The sequence below is a fragment of the Callorhinus ursinus genome, unplaced genomic scaffold (genome assembly GCF_003265705.2).
Source record: "Callorhinus ursinus isolate GAN/ISIS: 27379988/994484 unplaced genomic scaffold, GSC_fseal_2.0 scaffold24, whole genome shotgun sequence".
In the NCBI taxonomy this organism is placed as follows: Eukaryota; Metazoa; Chordata; class Mammalia; order Carnivora; family Otariidae; genus Callorhinus; species Callorhinus ursinus.
This window is the reverse complement of record NW_027397086.1, coordinates 4,830,148-4,850,380: the sequence shown is the minus strand read 5'-3', so window position 1 is coordinate 4,850,380 and position 20,233 is coordinate 4,830,148. Positions and strand designations below refer to the sequence as shown.

The 20,233-nt window shown below is 43.0% G+C and overlaps 1 protein-coding gene across 5 annotated transcripts in view; it reads left to right on the top strand.

The window, feature by feature from the left end:
* Positions 1-20,233, top strand: part of RALGPS1 (Ral GEF with PH domain and SH3 binding motif 1) — a 267,587-nt gene that overhangs the window by 95,962 nt on the left and 151,392 nt on the right. For all 5 annotated transcript variants that reach the window (XM_073905731.1, XM_073905734.1, XM_073905733.1 and 2 more), the window contains exon 8: positions 9,658-9,784. In XM_073905731.1, the coding sequence (XP_073761832.1) occupies positions 9,658-9,784 (127 nt within the window). The remainder of the gene's footprint in view (positions 1-9,657; positions 9,785-20,233) is intronic.

The following is a 20,233-nucleotide window of genomic DNA, read 5'->3' as shown; positions in this document are numbered from 1 at the left end:
ACAACCAAATTAAAAACCAAGATGCAAAGCTGAACCAGAAGCCAAGAAAGGGAAGTCACCATGTGCTGGAAATAAAGCATGCTCTCAGAGTCAGCACTGTGAGCACAGTTGAGAAGCCACTGTGTATCGGCTTTGCGGCTGCTCTGGGGCTCTCCTGAGTGCATGGGAGGAAGGTCCAGGTTGCAGGCCTCGTGCACAAGGGGGGCTGGAACTCAGCTACCCATAGGAACCTGAGAACCCTCAAGTGTCACCCATCAAAACATCTCTGTCCAGCCTGGGGGAGCCCCATGAAAGCATGAGTAAAAAAACTCACCTATGGGGGGGAACTGTCACCCCAGCCTGTACCTCAGGCAGCTATGGGGTCTGAGTACACAAGACCTGAATTGGTGTGGGAACCCCAGGCCAAGCAGTGAGGGGCAGTGTCCCATGGAGATTAAGAACATAGGCTCTTGAATCAGATACCCGGGCTTAGCCTCGGACCTGCCTCTATGGTGAGGATTAAATGAGTAAATATATGAAAAAATGTTGAGGACTGTGTCTGGCACATCGGGAAGTGTGTTGGGTGAGTATTAACTGTAGCTGTTATTGTTGTTAGCATTAGTTTTGACTGTTCTCGAATGAGCCAGGCCTGGTTATCTCTGACCTGAGGTCATCACTGTTTTTGGGCTGCTCTCCTTGCTGCTGATCTCCCGGGCCCTTCCTCACACCACTGCTGGCGTGATCGCCCTGAAGAGCTCCAGTGTCTTCACTTGGTTTTTCATACTCTTTGCTTGGTTGGGGGCTCTGTGCCCCCTACTCTTCCAAAGCGGGAAGTTCTGATATAATCCTTTTGATGCTGTTCTTTTTAACCTGCCATTTGAACATTCACTCACCATCCCCAGTTTTATAATAATGCATATAATGTCAGCCAATTTTTAACCATCATTTGGATTTCTAACCCTGGACTCGAGCAGTCCCTGAGAGTCAGGGGAGATGCAGAGCTGGGATAAGAGGATTGGTATGTCTCGATGGGTGTTTTAGGGGGAAACTTATATTTGAGAGTGTGGTGCTTAATGAATGCTCACAGGTAGTGAACGTACTGCAGAGCGTAGAGGACACAGTAGAGACATTTTGCAACGGCAGCAAATACTGAAAGGTTTCATACCTACTTCACACCTACTTCCTGACCTCAAAAAACAAACCATAACCTTTCCGCTGTGGCCAGTGGAGCATCTGCCACCACCAGCAACATAGCCACTCAGTGGCCCAAGCCATGTGCGGGAGAGATGCAAGAGCTGGCCACAGGGATTCCCTGTTCACACATGGCCACAGTCAATTCATTCTTTCCCCCTTTGATTAGTATTTGCTGTTCATGCTTAACTATTGTGATTGGTGCCCTGTTTGCAAGTCAAGTGGATGTATGGGAAGAGTAGAACGAGTAGCCAAAATGGTCATCATATGTCTGTGGTTTCCAAATGGCGACGCTAAAAACATACTTAGCCAAGTGGCAAGTTTCCATCTCTCTACAACCTTTCCAGTCTTTTTAAAATTGTTATTAATTTTTTTGAGTGTAGTGGACACACAATGTTACATTAGTTTCGGGTGTACAACACAGTGACTCACGAGTTTATACATTATGCTGTGCTCATAGGTGTAGCCACCATCTGTCACCACACAACACTGTTAGAGTATCACTGACTATATTCCTCCTGCTGTGCCTTTTATTCCCATGACTTATTCATTCCACAACCGAACTCTTGTATCTCCCACTCCCCTTCACCCATTTTGCCCATCCCCCCAACCCCTTTGCCTCTGGCAACCATTAATTTGTTCTCTGGATTTACAGGTTTGCTCCTGCTTTTTGTTTCTTAAATGTTTTTTCATTTGGTTTCTGAGTCAAATCATATAGCACTTGTCTGTCTCAGTCTGACTTATTTCACTTGGCATAACACCCTGTAGGTCCACCCATGATGTCGCAGATGGCACAACCCCATCCTTTTTTATGGCTGTATAATAGTCCATTGTATATAAATACCTCATTGTCCTTATCCATTTGTCTGTTGATGGACTTTTAGGTTGCTTCCATATCTTGGCTATTGTGAATAGTGCTGCACAGTAGACATAGGAGTGCACTACCTTTCCAGTCTTGTCCAAAGCAACATTTCTGCCAAACTGCTACTCCCTTGAGCATCCCTGTGTGTTCCTACCTCCAGGCCACTGTTTGTACTTTTTTTTTTTTTTTTGGCTTTGAGGCCCTCTCCAGCCCTGTCTTTACTGGTTGAAATCCTTAGAGATTTGTTTCTCTAACTACCTCTTCCTGAAGGTGCTCCTCCCCATAATGGAGTCTGTTCTCTCCAGAGCCCTCTCATATTGTTTCTTACCCTCCCTGTCTTAGCTAGCCTTTTTCATTTTTCAACCAGGTTGGACAAATGGGGACACACATTTGATGCCTGACTCTTCACCTACTCAGACCAACTCTGGAGACAGGATGGGTCCTTGGCAAGCTTCCATTTGGGGACAAGTCTCAACCTTCTGGCTCTACTTTGGTAGCTTTGTGAGAATGTCTCCCTGGGTTACTATGAGCAGAATTTTTAAAATTTAGCAAAATTATTGGAAACACATGGTAAAAATTGTCCTATAAGATTATAGATTATGTATGTATGCATGCAAATGTATGTATATATGTGTGTGTGCATGTAAACTGTTAAAGGATGATATTTTTAAAAGGTGAACTCATGACTCATATAGATATAAAATGAAAACTTGCCAAAGATTTTAAGTCCTTAATTAGTGAGAGAACCAGTAAAATATTACAACCAGTAAGATACTATCAAAAGATAATCCAGAGTACTGTACTTTCATAGTTACATAAGGAATGCCAAAATAATTTTTTTAAAGATTTTATTTATTTATTTGAGGGAGAGAGAGAGCGCACAAGCAGGGGGAGTGGCAGGCAGAGGGAGAGGGAGAAGCAGACTCCCCACCGAGCAGGGAGCCCAGTGCGGAACTCGATCCCAGGACCCTGAGATCGTGACCTGAGCTGAAGGCAGATGCTTAACCGACTGAGCCACCCAGGTACTCCAGAATGCCAAAATAATTTTTTAAATGACTGTGAAACTAGTATTCCCAGCGTGATAATCAGTGGCATTTCTTGAAACGTAATTTGCCTTTCTGTGGACATGACTACACTTTCCATAAGTTAACTTCTATCTGTACAGAGTTTCAGAAGGCCTTAGGTCAAAGACAAACGGGGACAGACGGCTATCCCGGACACCTACGAAGTTTCCAAGTCACAAGCTTCCCTTATCTTACTTATGACAGGCTCCATTGCAAGTAGTTTACGTTAGATACACGACTTTGTAGCTTATTTATTTCTCAGAAACTGATGGTTTGTATCAAAAGAGGTAAAAATGACTTCTTCTAAGTGCCCTTGTTTTACTCCTCGCTCATTCCACACTCAGTCTGCTCAATCCATTGGTCCATAGGTCGTCCACAGAACTAAAAATTCCTTCCATACCAGCAGTAGACACTGGAATTGAAATAGAATTTTGAGCCAGTTTTAACATATTTGGAGCAACAGGCTCTTTGTTGAAAAGCATTTTCACGTATCAAGAAATGTTATTCTGTTGGAAAGCATTTCCACGTATCAAGAAAAGTTATTCTCTCAAGGCGAGGGAACAAGATACCAGTGTCCTCATAAAGAAGATTTGGAGGGACTTTTTCTTTTTCCCTCCATGGAGACAGCTTCCAGATTTGAGCTATTTACCAGATGAGGGAAGTTTTCATCATTAGTCCAATACAAGTGCCACATGTAGCTTCTCAGAGTGTGTGTGATAAGGGAAATTTCCAAAAGCAACCTATTTGACCAAGATTTGTGATCTTCCTGGCTTTTGACCCCGTGGTTTATGAGTCCCATTTATCCCGTGTGGCTGACACTTGGTATCATGAAAATTATGTAATATCAGTATCCTGCGGCTTGATTTTTACTTTGTAATTTTAGTGTACTTTGCATCAGTGGTCACAGACTCTTTCTCAATCCTAATGTTCTATATTTTTGCTTTTTGCCCTGTTTGTAGAGAGGGTTTACCTAGTTTGTTGATATAAAAAGTAGTTCTCGGGTCTAGTTATTGTTTCTATAGGTTTGGCATTTAGTTTTGTTTTGTAACATATCAATTTCTAATTTTATCTACTAATCGATTTCCCTTACTTACCCCCCACCCATTTTTCTAGCTTCTTGAGTTGAATGTTTAGTTCATTTATAATCTTACTTGTTTAATTTAAAAAGAGTTTAAAACCATGCATTTTCCTCTCAGTACAGTTTTGGCCTCATCACATAGCTTAACGTATGGTTTCTCATTGTGGTTTGTAAATCGTCCATAATCCTGGCTTTTATTTTTTTCTTTTACCCAAGAGTTATTGGAGTTTTCAGAATTTTCCAAGAATTTGGATTTTTAAGTTATCATTGTTAGTTTTTCCACTCTTTTATTCACCAAATATTTAGGCAGTGTACTTTCTGTGTCAAGAACCATACCAGATTGAGGAAATAGTGGCGGGAACACAACCAGCATGGTTGCTGCCTTCATGGAATTCACTATTTGCTGAGGGAGACACATGTAATTGCACAATTAACCCCAGTCATTATAAATATTGTGGGGGAAATCTCAGAGAGCCTCACGGCTTCAGCTGTGCCAGAGTGAAGTTTCCTATTGTATTAAGTGAACTCTTCCTTGATCTTATCTTCTTCTCTCTTTTTTAAGGATTTTATTTATTTGAGAAAGAGAGTGAGAGAGAGAGCGTGCAAAGCAGGGGGAGCAGCAGAGGGAGAGGGAGAAGCAGGCTCTCTGCTGAGCAGGGAGTCCACTGTGGGGCTTGATTCCAGGACCCTGGGATCATGACCTGTGCTAAAAGCAGGCACCCAACCGACTGAGCCACCCAGGCGCCCCTTGATCTTATTTTCTTACCTCTTTTCCTGAGCATGAAAGCTTTCAGTATCTGTCTGACTCATGCAGGCAAGTAATTTATTTTCTTGTATGTAGTTTTGTTGGCTCCTTCCTGAGGCTTCCATTAAGGTCTGAAATCTCAAGGACCTTCAGTTCATGTGAGTTTATGGCTCTAGTTGTAATAAAAGTTTAAAACATGCATGAATAAATGCTGTTATTTTTTGAATAAATGAACCCTATGTTTAAACAATTAAGTCTTAAAAGAATTTTTTCAACATAATACATGCACATTAATTTTAAAAATCACTAAGTACAGAAAGGCTTAGTGAAACAACTAAGACTCATTGATCCATCCTCCATACCCAGTTCCCCAGAGGCAACCACTTCCAGTTCTTCAGTGGTTTCTTCTGGTAGTTTCTGTCACATTTCCACCCATGTGCTTTTGCTACAATTTCTTGAACCATTCACCTTAGATAATAGTTGGTGACTTCTTTGTACGATGGATGTTGGTTTAGTTTTCCTGAACTACCTTTTCTCTTTCTTCAAAAACCCTCATATTACTGGGGCACCTGGGTGGCTCCGTCGGTTAAGCATCTGACTCTTGATCGCAGCTCAGATCCATCTCAGGGTCGTGAGTTCAGGCCCTGAGTTGGGCTCCACACTGGACATGGAACCTACTTAGAATAACAAAACAAAACACTCATGTTGCTATAGTTAAATCACTTTGTTAAAGGAGTATTCAGTGTTTTAGTTAGTAGAAATGTGTAAATATAGTTCTTTGTATAGTCAAGTAGTAAACTATGAATAACATGTCCTTCCTGGAATACCTTTTTGTTTCCCTGGAATTTCTAATTCCCTTAAAAAATTCTTACTCTAACTACCATCTACCTACCAGCTAAAATATATAATGTTACATAATGTAGTATTATAGTGGTATATAATTATAGTATAATATTAAAATATAGTATATATATTACAGTATTGTAGTGTATCTAATTTATAATAGTGAAATATATAATGTTATTTGATATATGTTTACTATCTGGTAGATAGATGGTATATCTGGTAGGTACATACACACATACATATATGTATAAAATATTATTACAAATATTTTACCAGATTTTTATATAATACAGTTGATTCTTGAACAACCTGGATTTGAACTGCGTGTGTCCACTTACAGAATTTTTTCGATAAATACGGTACAGTGCTATTTATGTATTTTCTCTTCCTTATGATTTTCTTTTCTTTTTTTTTTCAAGATTTTATTTATTTATTTGAGAGAGAGAGAATGAGAGATAGAGAGCATGAAAGGGAAGAGGGTCAGAGGGAGAAGCAGACTCCCCGCTGAGCAGGGAGCCCGATGCGGGACTCGATCCCGGGACTCCAGGATCATGACCTGAGCCGAAGGCAGTCGCTTAACCAACTGAGCCACCCAGGCGCCCCTTCCTTATGATTTTCTTAATAACATTTTCTTTAGCTTTATTGTAAGAATATAGTATATGATACATACAACATACAAAATATGTGTTAATTGACTGTTTATATTGTCTGTATTCTGGTCAACAATAGGATGTTAGTAGTTAAGTTTTTGGGAAGTCAAAAGTTATATATATATACACATATGTATATATATGATAAATATATAATTTTTAGATTATTTTATATATAATAAACATGTGTTTTATAGTATGTTATGAGACTTTTACACAATTTATAAAATCTTAAAATTATTTTATTTTAATTTAATTTTTTACTGTGTATAATAAATAGATCCATTTCCTCCCCAGACAAACGTGCTATCCTATCAGGTTTCCTACTGAGACTTCTCTTTCTCTGGAGACATCTTTTCCAGGGCTGATACTATGTGAACCAGTCATTCTGAAGGCCTGTTGTTCATCTCTCATCCCAGAGCCTCCATTTACTACTCCTGGATTGGATCCACTGTTTCCTATGTCCCATATCTTTTGGTTTATTCCTTTATTTTGCTAGAGGAAGTTTTCAAGTAGTTTTCAAATACATGTATGGGAAATAAATGTTCTGAGTCTTCTGGCATCCTGTGCATTACTCCTCAGAAATCTGATGCCATCCTGAATTTCATTTGTGGGCACAGAATGGAACAGATGAGTGAAGTTAACCAGATCCAGCCCTTCTGGATGTGTATGTGAATGTGCGTGGTTGGCGGGGGTGGTGAGGGGTTGTGAGGGGGTTGGTAGGAAGTATGTGTGTAGAGGCAAGGTTAACAGAGGGAGGTATGACCTGGAGGAGCATCGTTTTAAATTTAGGAAGCACACAAATGTGGCTGCCTTTGGTTGTCTCACTCTGCTAACGAACCCCAATTATTGGTTTGAAGTAAATGTACAGGGTGATTTTCAGGAACAACCTCATATTGGCCTGGTCAAATCCATCTGTGCGTATCCAGGACACAGATGACAGGCTGATCACCTCTGGGGTACCATGCATAGAGGCACTTGACAGGCTAGGCAGGGAGGCTGAACATGGCAGGGGACATGGGCAGTCCCCCAGCTCGGTCCAGAGACCAGTGGTGGAAGCATTGGATGGCAGCATGGCTCAGCTGTAGTGTGTGAGGATAACAGGAATTTGTTTGCTGCATGAACATGGGTGATTGCCAAAGAATTCAGTGGGGTTCTAGGTTGCATTTGGTAAAGAAATGGCCTCCCGGCCAACAGAGTCAGAAGTCTGCTCAGCTTTACAAGGGGGCAGTTCACAGCTAGAGTATCTGGTTCTGATCTGGGTGTATGTTGTTCTGTAGTGAATTTCTCACCCTTAAATGTTCATTTCAAATGCTCCTTTCTATGTAGAGCTTTCCTTGACACTTCCCTTGCCCATAATTTATTTATTTGTCTGGATTCTTGGTCTCTGTTTGCTTACCGCGTTGCTGTAATATACGTCCCTCTCCTCTATTGAGTCACATTCCCCAAGGATTCTCAGACAGGTCACTTCACCTCTGTGATGTCGAACCTGCTGGTTCTGGCTCTGTCTTTGTCACTGGGCTTTGTAAAGATCAGATGAGGTGTACATTATGGTGTATAAAAAGCAAATGGGAGATCGTGTTATTTCCTGTGCATTTGTTCATGTCATACTGAGTAGCAGCTTCAGATTCACAAGCCAGTTAAGAAACCGTTGTCCCTAGCATCTGTGTAGCATCTCTACTTTCATATGTCCTGAATTTCTCAGTGGGGTAAAAAAAGCTTGCTATTTATTCTCCAACTTCCTCAGCACTGGGACCTTTTTTTCAGCTAATTCTTTTGCCTCTCTTCCCTGAAGTCCTTAAGCTGTCACTGCTTAGCTGTGCTGTCGTATGGCTGCATCCTCTGTGACTCTGGAGGGCAAGGATCAAGGAAGTGGGCAGGGCCTTCCCAGAGCAGTTTGGGCTCTCTGAGGCACCAGGCGTGGCCTGAGTTTGGGATTTGCAGACCCAGGTCCTAGGAACTGCACTATATTTGTACTAAACCCAAAGGGGTTACTTGAGTACAAAAGGTTTGCTTCCCCTGGTGCTGGACAGTGACCGTTCCACTTCTCTGTGCTGCATGATGGGGCAATTGAACACTGGCCTACTGAGTCTGATGGACGTGGCAGGGCCGCAGGCCCACATCCTTGCACCAACCATCAGGGGCCCAAAACCAGGCTTGACCAGAGATGCCCTGTATGTCCTGCTGGGCTCAGCCATTGATCTCAAATCCTGGAGGCACTGGGTTCTGAAAGCTAAACTTGGGGGAGCTCCCATCATCAGCCACATGCTGTGCCAAAGCCAGCCCTCTCTGAGTGACCCTCCCCCAAATCCTCTTGTGAAACCAGGTCTCCCAGCCTAGACTCCTTTCCTCAAAGCCATTTTATTTAAGGAGACTTCTCGCCATTTCCTGGCACTGGGTCTTAGCTTGGGACTTGCAGGACAACCACAACATGAGTCTGGAAAACCAGGAGTTCAGATTTCTATTTCTTCCTTCCAAGAAGGCTCCTTATGCACAATGACCATCCCTTCCCTGGTGACCAGCCTTTACATACCGGAGATCTCAGTCATAAAGGGTCTTTATGTACCTGTGGCTGTGGGTATATGCTCATCCTCTCTTTGCTTAACTAAATCACCCCGAGGATGACTGCATTTGGAAAAGAAGCTTGGCTTCTTTGGATTAAAATACTGTACCCACTATAAATATGGCATGGCCATCAACTGCAGGGAATCTGGGATAGCCTAGATGGGAGAGGCAGCCTGGCTGTGGGCACAACACACACGAGTGGACCGTGTCAAATTTCCTGGGGCCTTCAGCAGTGGTGAAGATGTTGAGGAAAAAGCAAGAAGCCATGGAGCCAGGGAGAGACCTGATGTAGTGGTGCAGAAACTCTGGGGGACCTTGCATCTGGAATGGGCCTTGCTCTGTGAGCCCCCTGCTGTTGCAGGGTCTGTGCACCCATGGAGGCAGGTGTGCAGGGTGTCGTGGCATCATTTCGAATTATGGACTAGGTAGCTTTGGAGGATATCTTCCAAGTGTGAGATTCTGTGAAAAATGACAAAATCGAGGCCATGAAACTTCATCTCTGCATGTAACAGCCTCTTAAAATCTTCAGTTGTATCCAGGACTTGGTACACCCCAGATGTGTCATTTAGGACATTTCCCTCAGTCTTTGTGCACAGTTATTAGCCTTTTTTTTTTTTTAAGTTTCTTCTGGTTTATTTCTCTTCTCTCTCATACTCTATATTTTCTTGTCACTTCAGCTTTTGAATCGAAAAGACAAGACCACCTTTGAGAAATTGGACTACCTGATGTCTAAAGAAGATAATTACAAGCGGACCCGGGAATATATCCGAAGCCTGAAGATGGTTCCCAGTATTCCCTATCTAGGTAGGAGTCTGAATTGGCTTATTATTTATTAAGAAACCTGCTCAGTGCCAAATGAGATGTTTTTACAGTTTCTAGTTGAGAAATTTCCAGAAGCAGCATGGGCCATGGATAAAGAGGTAATTGGTTAGCTTCTCAGATTGGAACAGGCCTTCAGTACTTCCCAAGGATGGGAACCTTGCTGAGCGCCTTGAAACAAGGGATATTGTGCTTCTTATATAAGTAACCTGTGAATCACAAGCCTCCCCAGCCTACAGCTCAGAAGGGTCACAAGGTTCATCCACATCCTCTTGAATTAGGGGAACTCAGGGCCAAACTCCTCTGTTCTGGATCTCTGGGCATTATTAATATATTTTATAAGATTTATACCAACAAAATTGTAATGATTATTGATTTTTCTGATCAGAAAATAACATATGTTCATTGTAAGGGATTAGGGGAAGAAAATCAATATCATTTGTCTCCCCACATAGATATAATCAGTGTTTTGCATCATATCCTTTCATTTGTTTGGGTGCATATAAAAATCCATGTTTATAGTGAAATTTATTGTTATTACCTACATTTCTATACTATGTCTCAATCCCATTGCATGGATTTGCCAAACTTGAATTTGCTAACATTGACATTTAGGTTGATTCTACATTTTTGTTATTAAAATGTTGCAGTGAGCATCCTTATTGCAAAAACCTCTTGCATATAGTTATGATTATTACCTTACAATAAATTCTTAGTGTCATTATTGGGGCAAAACATATGTAGATTTTTGCTTTTTTAGGTATGTTTTCAAAACGCTCTCCATAGAGGCTGTAGCAACTTACATTTTCATTGCAAGGGGTTAAAATGATCTATATTTCCCATGCGAACAAATACTGTGTATTTTCGTCTGTGTGGGTTTTTTTCTTTCCCTTTCTCTCTCTCATTTTTTTTCCTTTGCCAATTTGATAGGTGAAAAATACTTCTTATAGTTTAGGTTTCATGGTAATGCTAATTTTATGAAAAATATTTCTGTCTTTTTATGACCTAAAAATAACACTAATAATAAGGAAAATTAAGATTTTATAGAAGTGGCTCCCTAATATTTTCAGAGATCTAGTGTTAATTTCTTGGAGGTACATTTTTGACAACTTACAGATATCTTCCATGAACATTGTTTTCTAATTCCTTTTTTTTTTTTTTTGAGAGCGAGAACACGAGTGGGGGGTAGGGCAGAGGAAGAGGGAGACTCTTAAGGAGGTTCCATGCCCAGCATGGAACCCAGTGTGGGGCTCAGTCCCATGAACCTGAGATCATGACCTGAGCCGAAATCAAGAGTCGGACGCTTACCTGACTGAGCCACCCAGGCCGCCCCTGTTTTCAAATTCTTTTAAAGTCATTTTGGGAAATTTAATTTTCATAGAAAATTGTCCACTTGACCCAAGTTTACAGAATTATTTGCATAGAGTTCTTTTCCTCATTTAGTTTTCTTTGACCATAGTTTTATTTAATATTATCCTATAAATTTTTGCCTCCTATGTAGGGATGTTTGTATTTGCTTTGCATTCCTGACAGTTTGCATTTTTGTTTTGTCTTTCTTTTTTTCATTTGCTTTGTCAGAGATATGTGTGTTGGTCTTCCCAGAGAATTAGACTTTGTATTTATCAGTCACATTGTCCTTCTGCTTTCTAGTTTGCTATATTCTGTCATCCTAAGATCTGCTTTTTGTCTCCACATTTTAGCACTTCTGAAGTTAGGATGCATCTTTCAATTGATGGCAGACAAAGCATTGTGACATTGTTTAATTGGCAGCAATTTTTCGTAGTTATACATAACAGTGTGTTTTAGAATGATGTCCTATATTTGATGAAATATGGACTTGCTGCTTTTGTCTTTTATAGTTCATCTCTCCTGTTTTCCTTACAATTGTTTTGTTATTTCTGTTAACTACTTTGGTTGTATTATTGGCTCATTTGTATAAATACTACTCTCTCCACTTTAATTTGGAAAACAGTTAAGGGCGTACATTTTGCCTTGATGGCTGCTACATGTTTTGTGATACAGTGTTCTCAGTGGTATTCTTTTTTTTTTTTTTTAAAGATTTTATTTATTTATTTGACAGAGAGAGACACACAGCGAGAGAGGGAACACAAGCAGGGGGAGTGGGAGAGGGAGAAGCAGGCTTCCCGCCGAGCAGGGAGTCCGACGCGGGCTCGATCCCAGGACCCTGGGATCACGACCTGAGCCGAAGGCAGACGCTTAACGACTGAGCCACCCAGGCGCCCCTCTCAGTGATATTCTTTAAATGTTCTGTGATTATAGTTTCAGTTTTTCTTTTATCCACATAATAGTTAAGGTAGTGTTTTTTTTAATTTTTAAGGGCTTTAATTTTCTTCTTGTTTTCAAATGGCTTTATGGAGATAGAATTTACGTCCCATCCATTTAGAGTGTCCAGTTCGGTGGTTCTCCGTCTATTCACAGAGCTGTGCAGCCATCAACACAATTTTGCAACATTTTTATCGTCCCAAAGACAAACCCCGCACCCATTAGCGGTCACTCCCTTTTCCTCCTGGCCAGCTCTCTTCTGTTCTCACCCCCAGCCCTTGGCAACCGCCAGTCTACTTTCTGTCTCCATAGATTTGCTTATTCTGGACATTTCATAGAAATTTAATTGCACAGTATGTGGTCTTTTATGACTGGCTCTTTCCCCTTTACTATCACGTGCCCGAGGCTCATCCATGTTGGAGCATAATCGCTCCATTCCTTTGCATTGTCAGATAACATTCCATTGTGTGGAAACCCCATATTTTATTTATTTATTTGATGGACATTTGAATTGTTTCACTTTTTGGCTCTCACACATCACGGTGCTATGAACAGCTTTGGTTTTTAAAAACATAGTCTTCTCTCTAATTTTTTTACATGGGTTTAGGATATGTGGCATATATGCTTTCTAGGTTTAAAAAAAAGTTTAACATTTGTTTTGTGGTTTAACATAAGATCATTTTTTGTAAATGTTTCATGGGTGCTGGAAAAGAAGGTGAAATCTCTCAAATTACTCTTATAATTGCATTAGAATATTTAAATGATTAATTTGTGACAGCTTAGTCTATCAAGGACAGAAATATATGTTGGACTCCCCTTGCATAGCTTCTGCCTTACATTATTTAGTATATAGAAGTTTGTAACAATTGTATGGGGCGCCTGGGTGGCTCAATCATTAAGCGTCTGCCTTTGGCTCAGGTTATGATCCCAGGGTCCTGGGATCGAGCCCCGCATCGGGCTCCCTGCTCGGCGGGGAGCCTGCTTCTCCCTCTCCCACTCCCCCTGCTTGTGTTCCCTCTCTCACTGTCTCTCTCTCTGTCAAATAAATAAATAAAATCTTTAAAAAAAAGTTTATAATAATTGTAAATTTATGGTGAAGTGTCCCATACAAAATGATCTTGATTCTGTTTGTTAATTGCATTACTTCTTTGTCTGATATTATTTCTGTGAAATCTGTTCTATTTCTCATTTGCATTCATTTTATAAACCTTTGACTATATTTTGGGTTTGAATATTTTAGATTGCTTTAAGTGTGATCCTTGAAAACTGCAATTAGTTGGACCCAATATGAGAGATCTTGCCTTTTACTAGGGGAGTACTCTTCCACATACTTTTAGCCTTATGCCATATTATTGAATCGAACATCATTCTATGGTTTCTTTTTTATGCTTTCTTATTCTTTCCTTGTTCTTCTCTATGGCTTCTACAGTGTCTTTCTGCCTGACATGCAGATCACTACCTCAGATTACAGTGGGAGGGCATGTTGATACGCATAGCTCACAAACCCATTCCCACTTTGCCCGAGGCTAATCAATTGAGGGATGAAATTAGATAATATTAGGGCGAGGGTTGCCTACTGCAGGCCCAGTGGTTCAACTAGCAGAGGTGCTCCCAGATTGTTAGGGATGACCTCTTCTCTGTTCCTAAGAATGATCATGAGAGCTGCCGTTTATTGTCTGCTTTCTCTATGCCTGGCACTTTGCTAGGCATTGTAATGCATTATCTCAATGAATACTCACAATGGCCCAGTGAATAAGCAGGCGCTGAGAGGTTGCCTAGGGTCACATAACTAGAGAGTGGCAGAGCCAGGACTTGGCCCACATGGTCTGGCCGTAAGCCCTAAGCTCTTGACACTACTTTCTCCTGATGCCCGCCTCCACTCTGCTGGTTATTATTTTCCTATTCCTCCCTTGCAGTTGGCACCTGTGTGTTCTCTGCCATTTATAACTTGTGGGTGGCCTCCATCAGACACTATATGAAGTCGGATGAATTGTGTTGACTCTTTCTTGTGACATTCTCTGTTCTTGGACCTCAAGGCGGTGCTGTGTTGGGCTTCTGAGGGCAAAGCAGACCAATACTGTCTCCCCTTTCTGAACCCTGTCCCTTGTAATCAGACCACGTGTCTGAGTCATCTCCTCAGGCCACTGGCCAGAGGGCCCTCGTCCATTACCCGATGGCTCTCGTGGTCTGCACTTGCAGTGGACACATAGCCTGGGCCAGCCCCGAGTTTCTAGAGTCGTGGCCCTCCTTGTCCTTGATGGCCTCATCTCAGCAGCCTCTTCCTGGAATTAGGTAGCGGAGAGGCTCTGTTTAGGCCCTGGTGTGGCTCAGCGCTCCTGCTCCTACCTCCAAGAGCCCCACTTAGCTGCCCTGCTCTGTGCTTGCAGCCTGATGGCGATTTCTGTCCCCCCTCAGCCAATTGGGCTGCATTTCTCACGCTCATACAGAACAACTCTTGACATACCCCAGCAAGAGGGAGAGAACAGGAGGGGATGCCAACATGCTTTCTGTTCTCAGGACTGTGTGAGGGTTTACCAGGGGGGTGCCACAGTTTCATTAAAAAGAAGGAAGCAAGATCCCATTCTGAGGCTTAGTGGGCCCATCATCCTGAGGGCAGCTGGGGCCCCTACCTGCCCATCTGATCACCATGGACAGACCCTCCCCACATCCAGGTTGTAGTTTCAGTACTGCTTCCTCTGGGAAACCCAACCTGTCCCAGGGCTGGATTTGTTTATCGAAGGAGGAATAGTTACATAATTCCTGGAAAGTACAATATAGGAAAAAACGTCTGAAACCATTTCTTTTTCCCTTGGCAAAGTCCTCACTGTAGGTCTTTCCCTCAGGGAGAGGGAGTTATTCTCTGGGAGAGACTTCAGGTCAGTTTCTGATATTTCCTGCTGCTTTGTTGCCTCTGTTGCTAGAGACCTTGGATGCTGCTCCAGCAGATACTTGCCTCTAATGGCAAGAATCGGGTTTATTTTTGTAACGGTTCTCTCAAGTATCTGTGAAAGGTTTTATGCTGACTGGTTTCCTGGGACTGTTCAGGACTTTTCACTTGTGTGTGCCTCACTCCCTGTAGAGGTGCCCTCACATAACACTAGCCGGTGTTAATAACTGTGTACATGTGTCGTTCAGCTCCTTTGCATGCAAATTTTAGGGCCAGTTGGCCGCACTTTGGCGCACTGTTTCTCGTGAAACATAATTTAAAAAACACTGAGGGAAAAACTTACTTCATTTTAAAAATAAGACTGTCTGAAAAAGTTTCTTCCCAGTTACTTCAAAGCATAAAAATAGCGGTGGGAAATAGGTCAATTATTTGCAGCTTAAATTGATCTGATGGTAACTCCTTGGTCATACCCAATTCAGATTGCAGTGATAATAAAAGCAGGCAAGAACTGTAAAGAATGGTTCCACCATTTATTTCCAAACAGCTTTATTGACTTAGAGGGTGTTTGGTTTTCACTACCTATAATTCCCTCCAGGAAATAGCTACATAAAATTAAGAATGTAATGGATTTTAAAAGGTTTAGAGCTGATTCTAAAAGTAACCATAGGCAGTGTGGAAAATCATGATCTCTCAAGGAACAAAAAAATTAGGCATTCTGACAGTTCTGAATCGTAAGAAAACATTTAGACATTCTTGGTAAATTTACCCAGACTTGATATATGAAGGAAATTTCTAGAACCTGAGGCATTCCTTCAGACAAGCAAACCCTGCCATAGATTAAGTAAGCCTTTATTATCAACTATGGACTCTGAGGTTTAAAATAAAGGCAGCTTATTTCTGAATATAGAAGAAACAGACCTAAAAGGATTTTCAAAAAAGAAGTGTTTACGCTGATGCCCAAAAGCCCCCAGAACAGCAAGGTGAGTGAGGGGCTCACACTCTGAGCCTGAGGGCAGCATGTGCCAGCCCTCTGCAAGATGGTGTGTTCTCAGAGCCTGCCATCGAATGATGGGTGGGCACTCTTGTTAGGTGATGGGCGAGACAGACACCCTTTCTGCTCTGGTGGAGCTCACAGTCCAGATCGGATCACTAGCAGTGAACAAGAAACTAAAAGTAAGCTGAGCATTATGAAGGGAAAGGCAAAGGAGCAGATAAAGGGGCCCTGACCCAGTCTGGGGACCAGGGAGGGTTTTCTGGAGCAAAGCCCTGAAGGATGAATAAGCTGGATGAAGAGGTGGGAGGTGAGCATGCCAGACAAAGACAACAGCTTGTGCAAGAGCCCCGAAGTAGGGAAAAACATGTTTGTTGGAAAAACTGGCTGGAGAGTAGAGAACGAGGGGGAAGGTATTGTGAGAAGCAGCTGGAGTGGAAGGGAGGGGTGAGATCGCCTGGGGCCCAGAGACTGTGAGTGGGGAGTTGAGGCCCCGATTCCCCCTAAGAGCAGTAGGGAGCCATGGAGGGCTTGAAGCAAGGGCATGGCCAGATTGGACTTGCATTTAACACATGCCGCCTTGCCTGCAGCATGTGAGTAGCTTCAAGGAGATCAGGCTGGAGGAGGGAAGACCAGGTTGGGGACCATGCAGAAGCCCATGCTGCATCACTGTAGTTCAGAAATGGCTAGAGGGGGAGGGAAAGAAAGCCTTTTAAACACAGTTCATTTTATTTTATTTCTTATTTTTATTTTTGAGAGAGAGAGAGAGCATGTACACGTGCAAGGAGGGGGAGGAAGGACAGAGGGAGATCTTAAGCAGAGCATGTGCTGAACGTGGAGCCTGATGTGGAGCTTGATCCCAGGACCGTGAGATTGTGACCTGAGCCAAAATCAAGAGCCGGATGCTTAACCGACTGAGCTACCCAGGCGCCCCCAGAAACAGTTCACTTTAGAGCAGAGCCTTGGAAAGACATAAAACAGTTGTCAGCACATCCCTTACACCTGATGGAGACAAATGGCATTTCTCTGTGCTTTGACTTTGAGAATCAACATGTGCATTTGAGCTGTGGCCTACTTATAGCAGAGGTGAAAGGGCAAGCCCAGTGTTCTCTCCATCTACCCACAGAAGGCAGGTGGGATTGGACTGTCTGATGCTAGTAGCACTTCTGCTCCCAGAACATGGATCAGAGTGGCCACCACCACCCCAGGACCAAGTCCACTGGCTCACAGTTTGGGGTGACCACATTGTTATCCAGCTGTCCCCAGGTTCGCCAGCATTAAGGGTAATCCTTTCCTTTAATGCCCAACTGAAAAATTTCCATTCCACATGCAGGAAATCCAGACTTTTTTGTTTTCAGTTCTCCGCCCCACGTGTTTCTAAGGATCCCCAAGGAATACTCACTTGTTCCACAGATCCATCCTGGTGGTTGCATGGTGCCTCAGCTGGCTGTCTGCTCCAAATCTCTGATCCCTCCTCCCAGCATCTCTGCCTTTCCTACCTAGTCCTTGCAGCTGGACCTATGTGGAGCCAGCCTCCTCCTTCCTCCTCTAGGGAACTACAGTTTAGGATGGATCAGGGGATGTTAGTGCCACAAAGAAAAGTTTAAGCTTGCATTCTGGAATGCCTGCTCCTGGAGCTCCTAGGCCATGCCCTTTCTCCTCTTTGCCTGATGGCCACATGCTTCAGGGCTGACCTGTTGCCCTCCCTTTCCTAGCCAAGCAGAGCCTTTGATCAAGTTACCCCTTCCTCATATTGAGGCATCCATCCTCTCTGAGGCCCAGCAGGCAGGGAAAAGCTGCCCTCTGACCCATCTCAGACATGCTTCTTAGTCAACAGAAGAATCGCAAAGACAACTACCATCCCAAATGAAGGAAACCTTTTCCATTATTTTGCAGAATGGACAGCTGCATATTGTCTTAAATCTCTCCCTTCCAGAAGAGAATTTTGCCTTTACTTTTATAGTCTGAAGATTTGTTACCTTAAAATTCACATTTCTCTGGGACTTCACAGTCGTGTTCCATTTTTACAAAAAGCCAGGGGATGTATTAAAACCCCCATTTTGTGAGTGAGAAATTTGACATATGACTTAGCCAATATCATATGCGAGGCGGATACCAAGTGCAACTCAACATCTCATGCTCTGGCTGGGTCTCCATCCAGCCTTAACTCACGTACCCTCTGTCTAGTGCCCCTATCTCCTTGGTGAGAAACAGTGCAGGAGGAAAGCATGTAGGGGAGACATTTGCTCTGCTGCCCAGAGCTGAGCACCTTGTCACCTTTGTCCCTTCTGGGACACAGGGGGGACTTGCAGTCTGCATTTCTCTGCATCAAGAAGTTGTGTCTGATCCCCAAAAGGAAGTAAGAGCATAACCCACTTTGTGCAAGAGAAAGTGTGTTTTCAGATAAGAATCCGTGTACTCATCAGGATGACTGCTTTGCTTTGACCTTTCGTGTCCAGATTTCTAGTCAGAATCTCACAGTAGTAATAATGACAACTCCTTGGTTATTCTCTCCCATGTGACCGGCACTGCACTGAGCACTTTATCAGAATTATCTCATTCAATCCTCCCAATGCTCCTTCCTCTGAGGGAGGCACTATTTTTAACATTTCACAGCTGCAGAAGCCAAACAGGACTCATGTTAAAGGTCTCACCACTTTGCGGTGCCACTTCCTAACAGTGAGCAGTGCCTAACCCAGTCTGACCCAGTGCCAGGCCAGAAACCTCAGAATGTGCTGCATTTCCCTGTAAAAGGCCTTCACCCTCTGAGGAAAGCCGGACAGTGGACTGAGAAAGAATGTCTCTGGAGACCCTCCTGTGTGGAGTGGAGGCTTGAGATGGGGGACTGAGGGCCACCCCCGCCCCTGGTCAGCGAGCCCTAAGTAGGACAGAGGTTGGGGGTGGGGGAAGGTCTAGTGAGTTTCTCCATCCTCAGGACTAACCTGGTGCCTTGTACGTCTCCTTGCTGGTTTGAAGGGAGAGTTAATACAATTGACACCAAGAATCTGAAAGATTCTGAGTGGTTGATAGCTTGTAAGATGGCCCCGGTGCTCTCTGACCCATTCCTGTCCTTATTTAATCCCTTCCCCTTGAGCATGGGCAGAACATACTCACTTGTTCCTAACAAGTAGAATATGACAGAAATAATGGGACATCCTTTCTGAGATCAGATTATTAAAAGACTGTGCCTTCAATGTGAGGGGCTTGCGCTCTCTCACTCTGTCTCTTGGATCTCGTTCTGTCTTTTGGATTCTGGGGGAATCCAGCTGCCTTGTGTTTGTCAGTCCCCCCCTCAAGGGATTGAGGCCTGCCAGCCACCATGTGAGTTTGGAAACAGAAACCACCTCAGTGGAATCTTCAGATAAGACCACAACCTCAGCCCATGGCTTGACTGAGAACTTGAGACTTCTTGAGCCGGGCACCCAGCTGAGATATCCTCAACTTCCTGACCCAGGGAAGCTGTGAAGTAATAATACATAAGTAAGCTACTAAATTTTGGGGGAAATCTGTCACATAGCAATGGATAACTAACACATCTCACAACCTTGATCACTACCCCACATTTATTACTTTGTTACCCCAACTGTAAAATGAGCACACAAAAGACTGTAAGATTGATCTCTAGAGCAGCAGGAAGTGCTAGGTCTATCTCAGAAGCTAATTTTGAGGGGAGGAAATCCTGTAGGACAAGAGGGGGTGGTTGCCACTCTGAGAGCTAATGAATTCTTGCAGTTCTGTAAGGAAGAAGGGTGCCTGAGAAGGGCCTAGAAAGTTACCCTCAGAAAGGCTGTAGTTCCATACTCAAGTGTGTGTTGGGCTTTAGAGGATAATGTGTGCAGACTTTCAGAGGTCCAGGAATGGCTGCTCAGGAAGCTGGAAGACGTCCATTCTGTGTGGCCACCCAGAAAGCTGTGCTGGAGAGGGGCCTTCAGTGCCCACTCATTCCCTTAGAAACTTTTTAGATGATAAAAGTAACATGTTGTTTGTTGTAAAACTCACACTAAAAAGAAGTCTGTGAAGTAAGAAGTGAAAATCCCGTTCTTCCTTGCCTACCCCCCAGAAGCAACCACAATTAACAGTTGGTGTGTTTGCGTCCAGACATTTTAATCCTCATATGCTAATGTATGTGCATGTGTGTATGTTGGGGGGGAAGGATGCAAATAATATTGTGCTTTTTTAACCAAGATGGGGACACTTTATTCATTTTGTTTTGCACCTTACATTTTGTTCCATGTAAAGAGTCACAAATGTTGTTTGGTGGCGGCACATATAG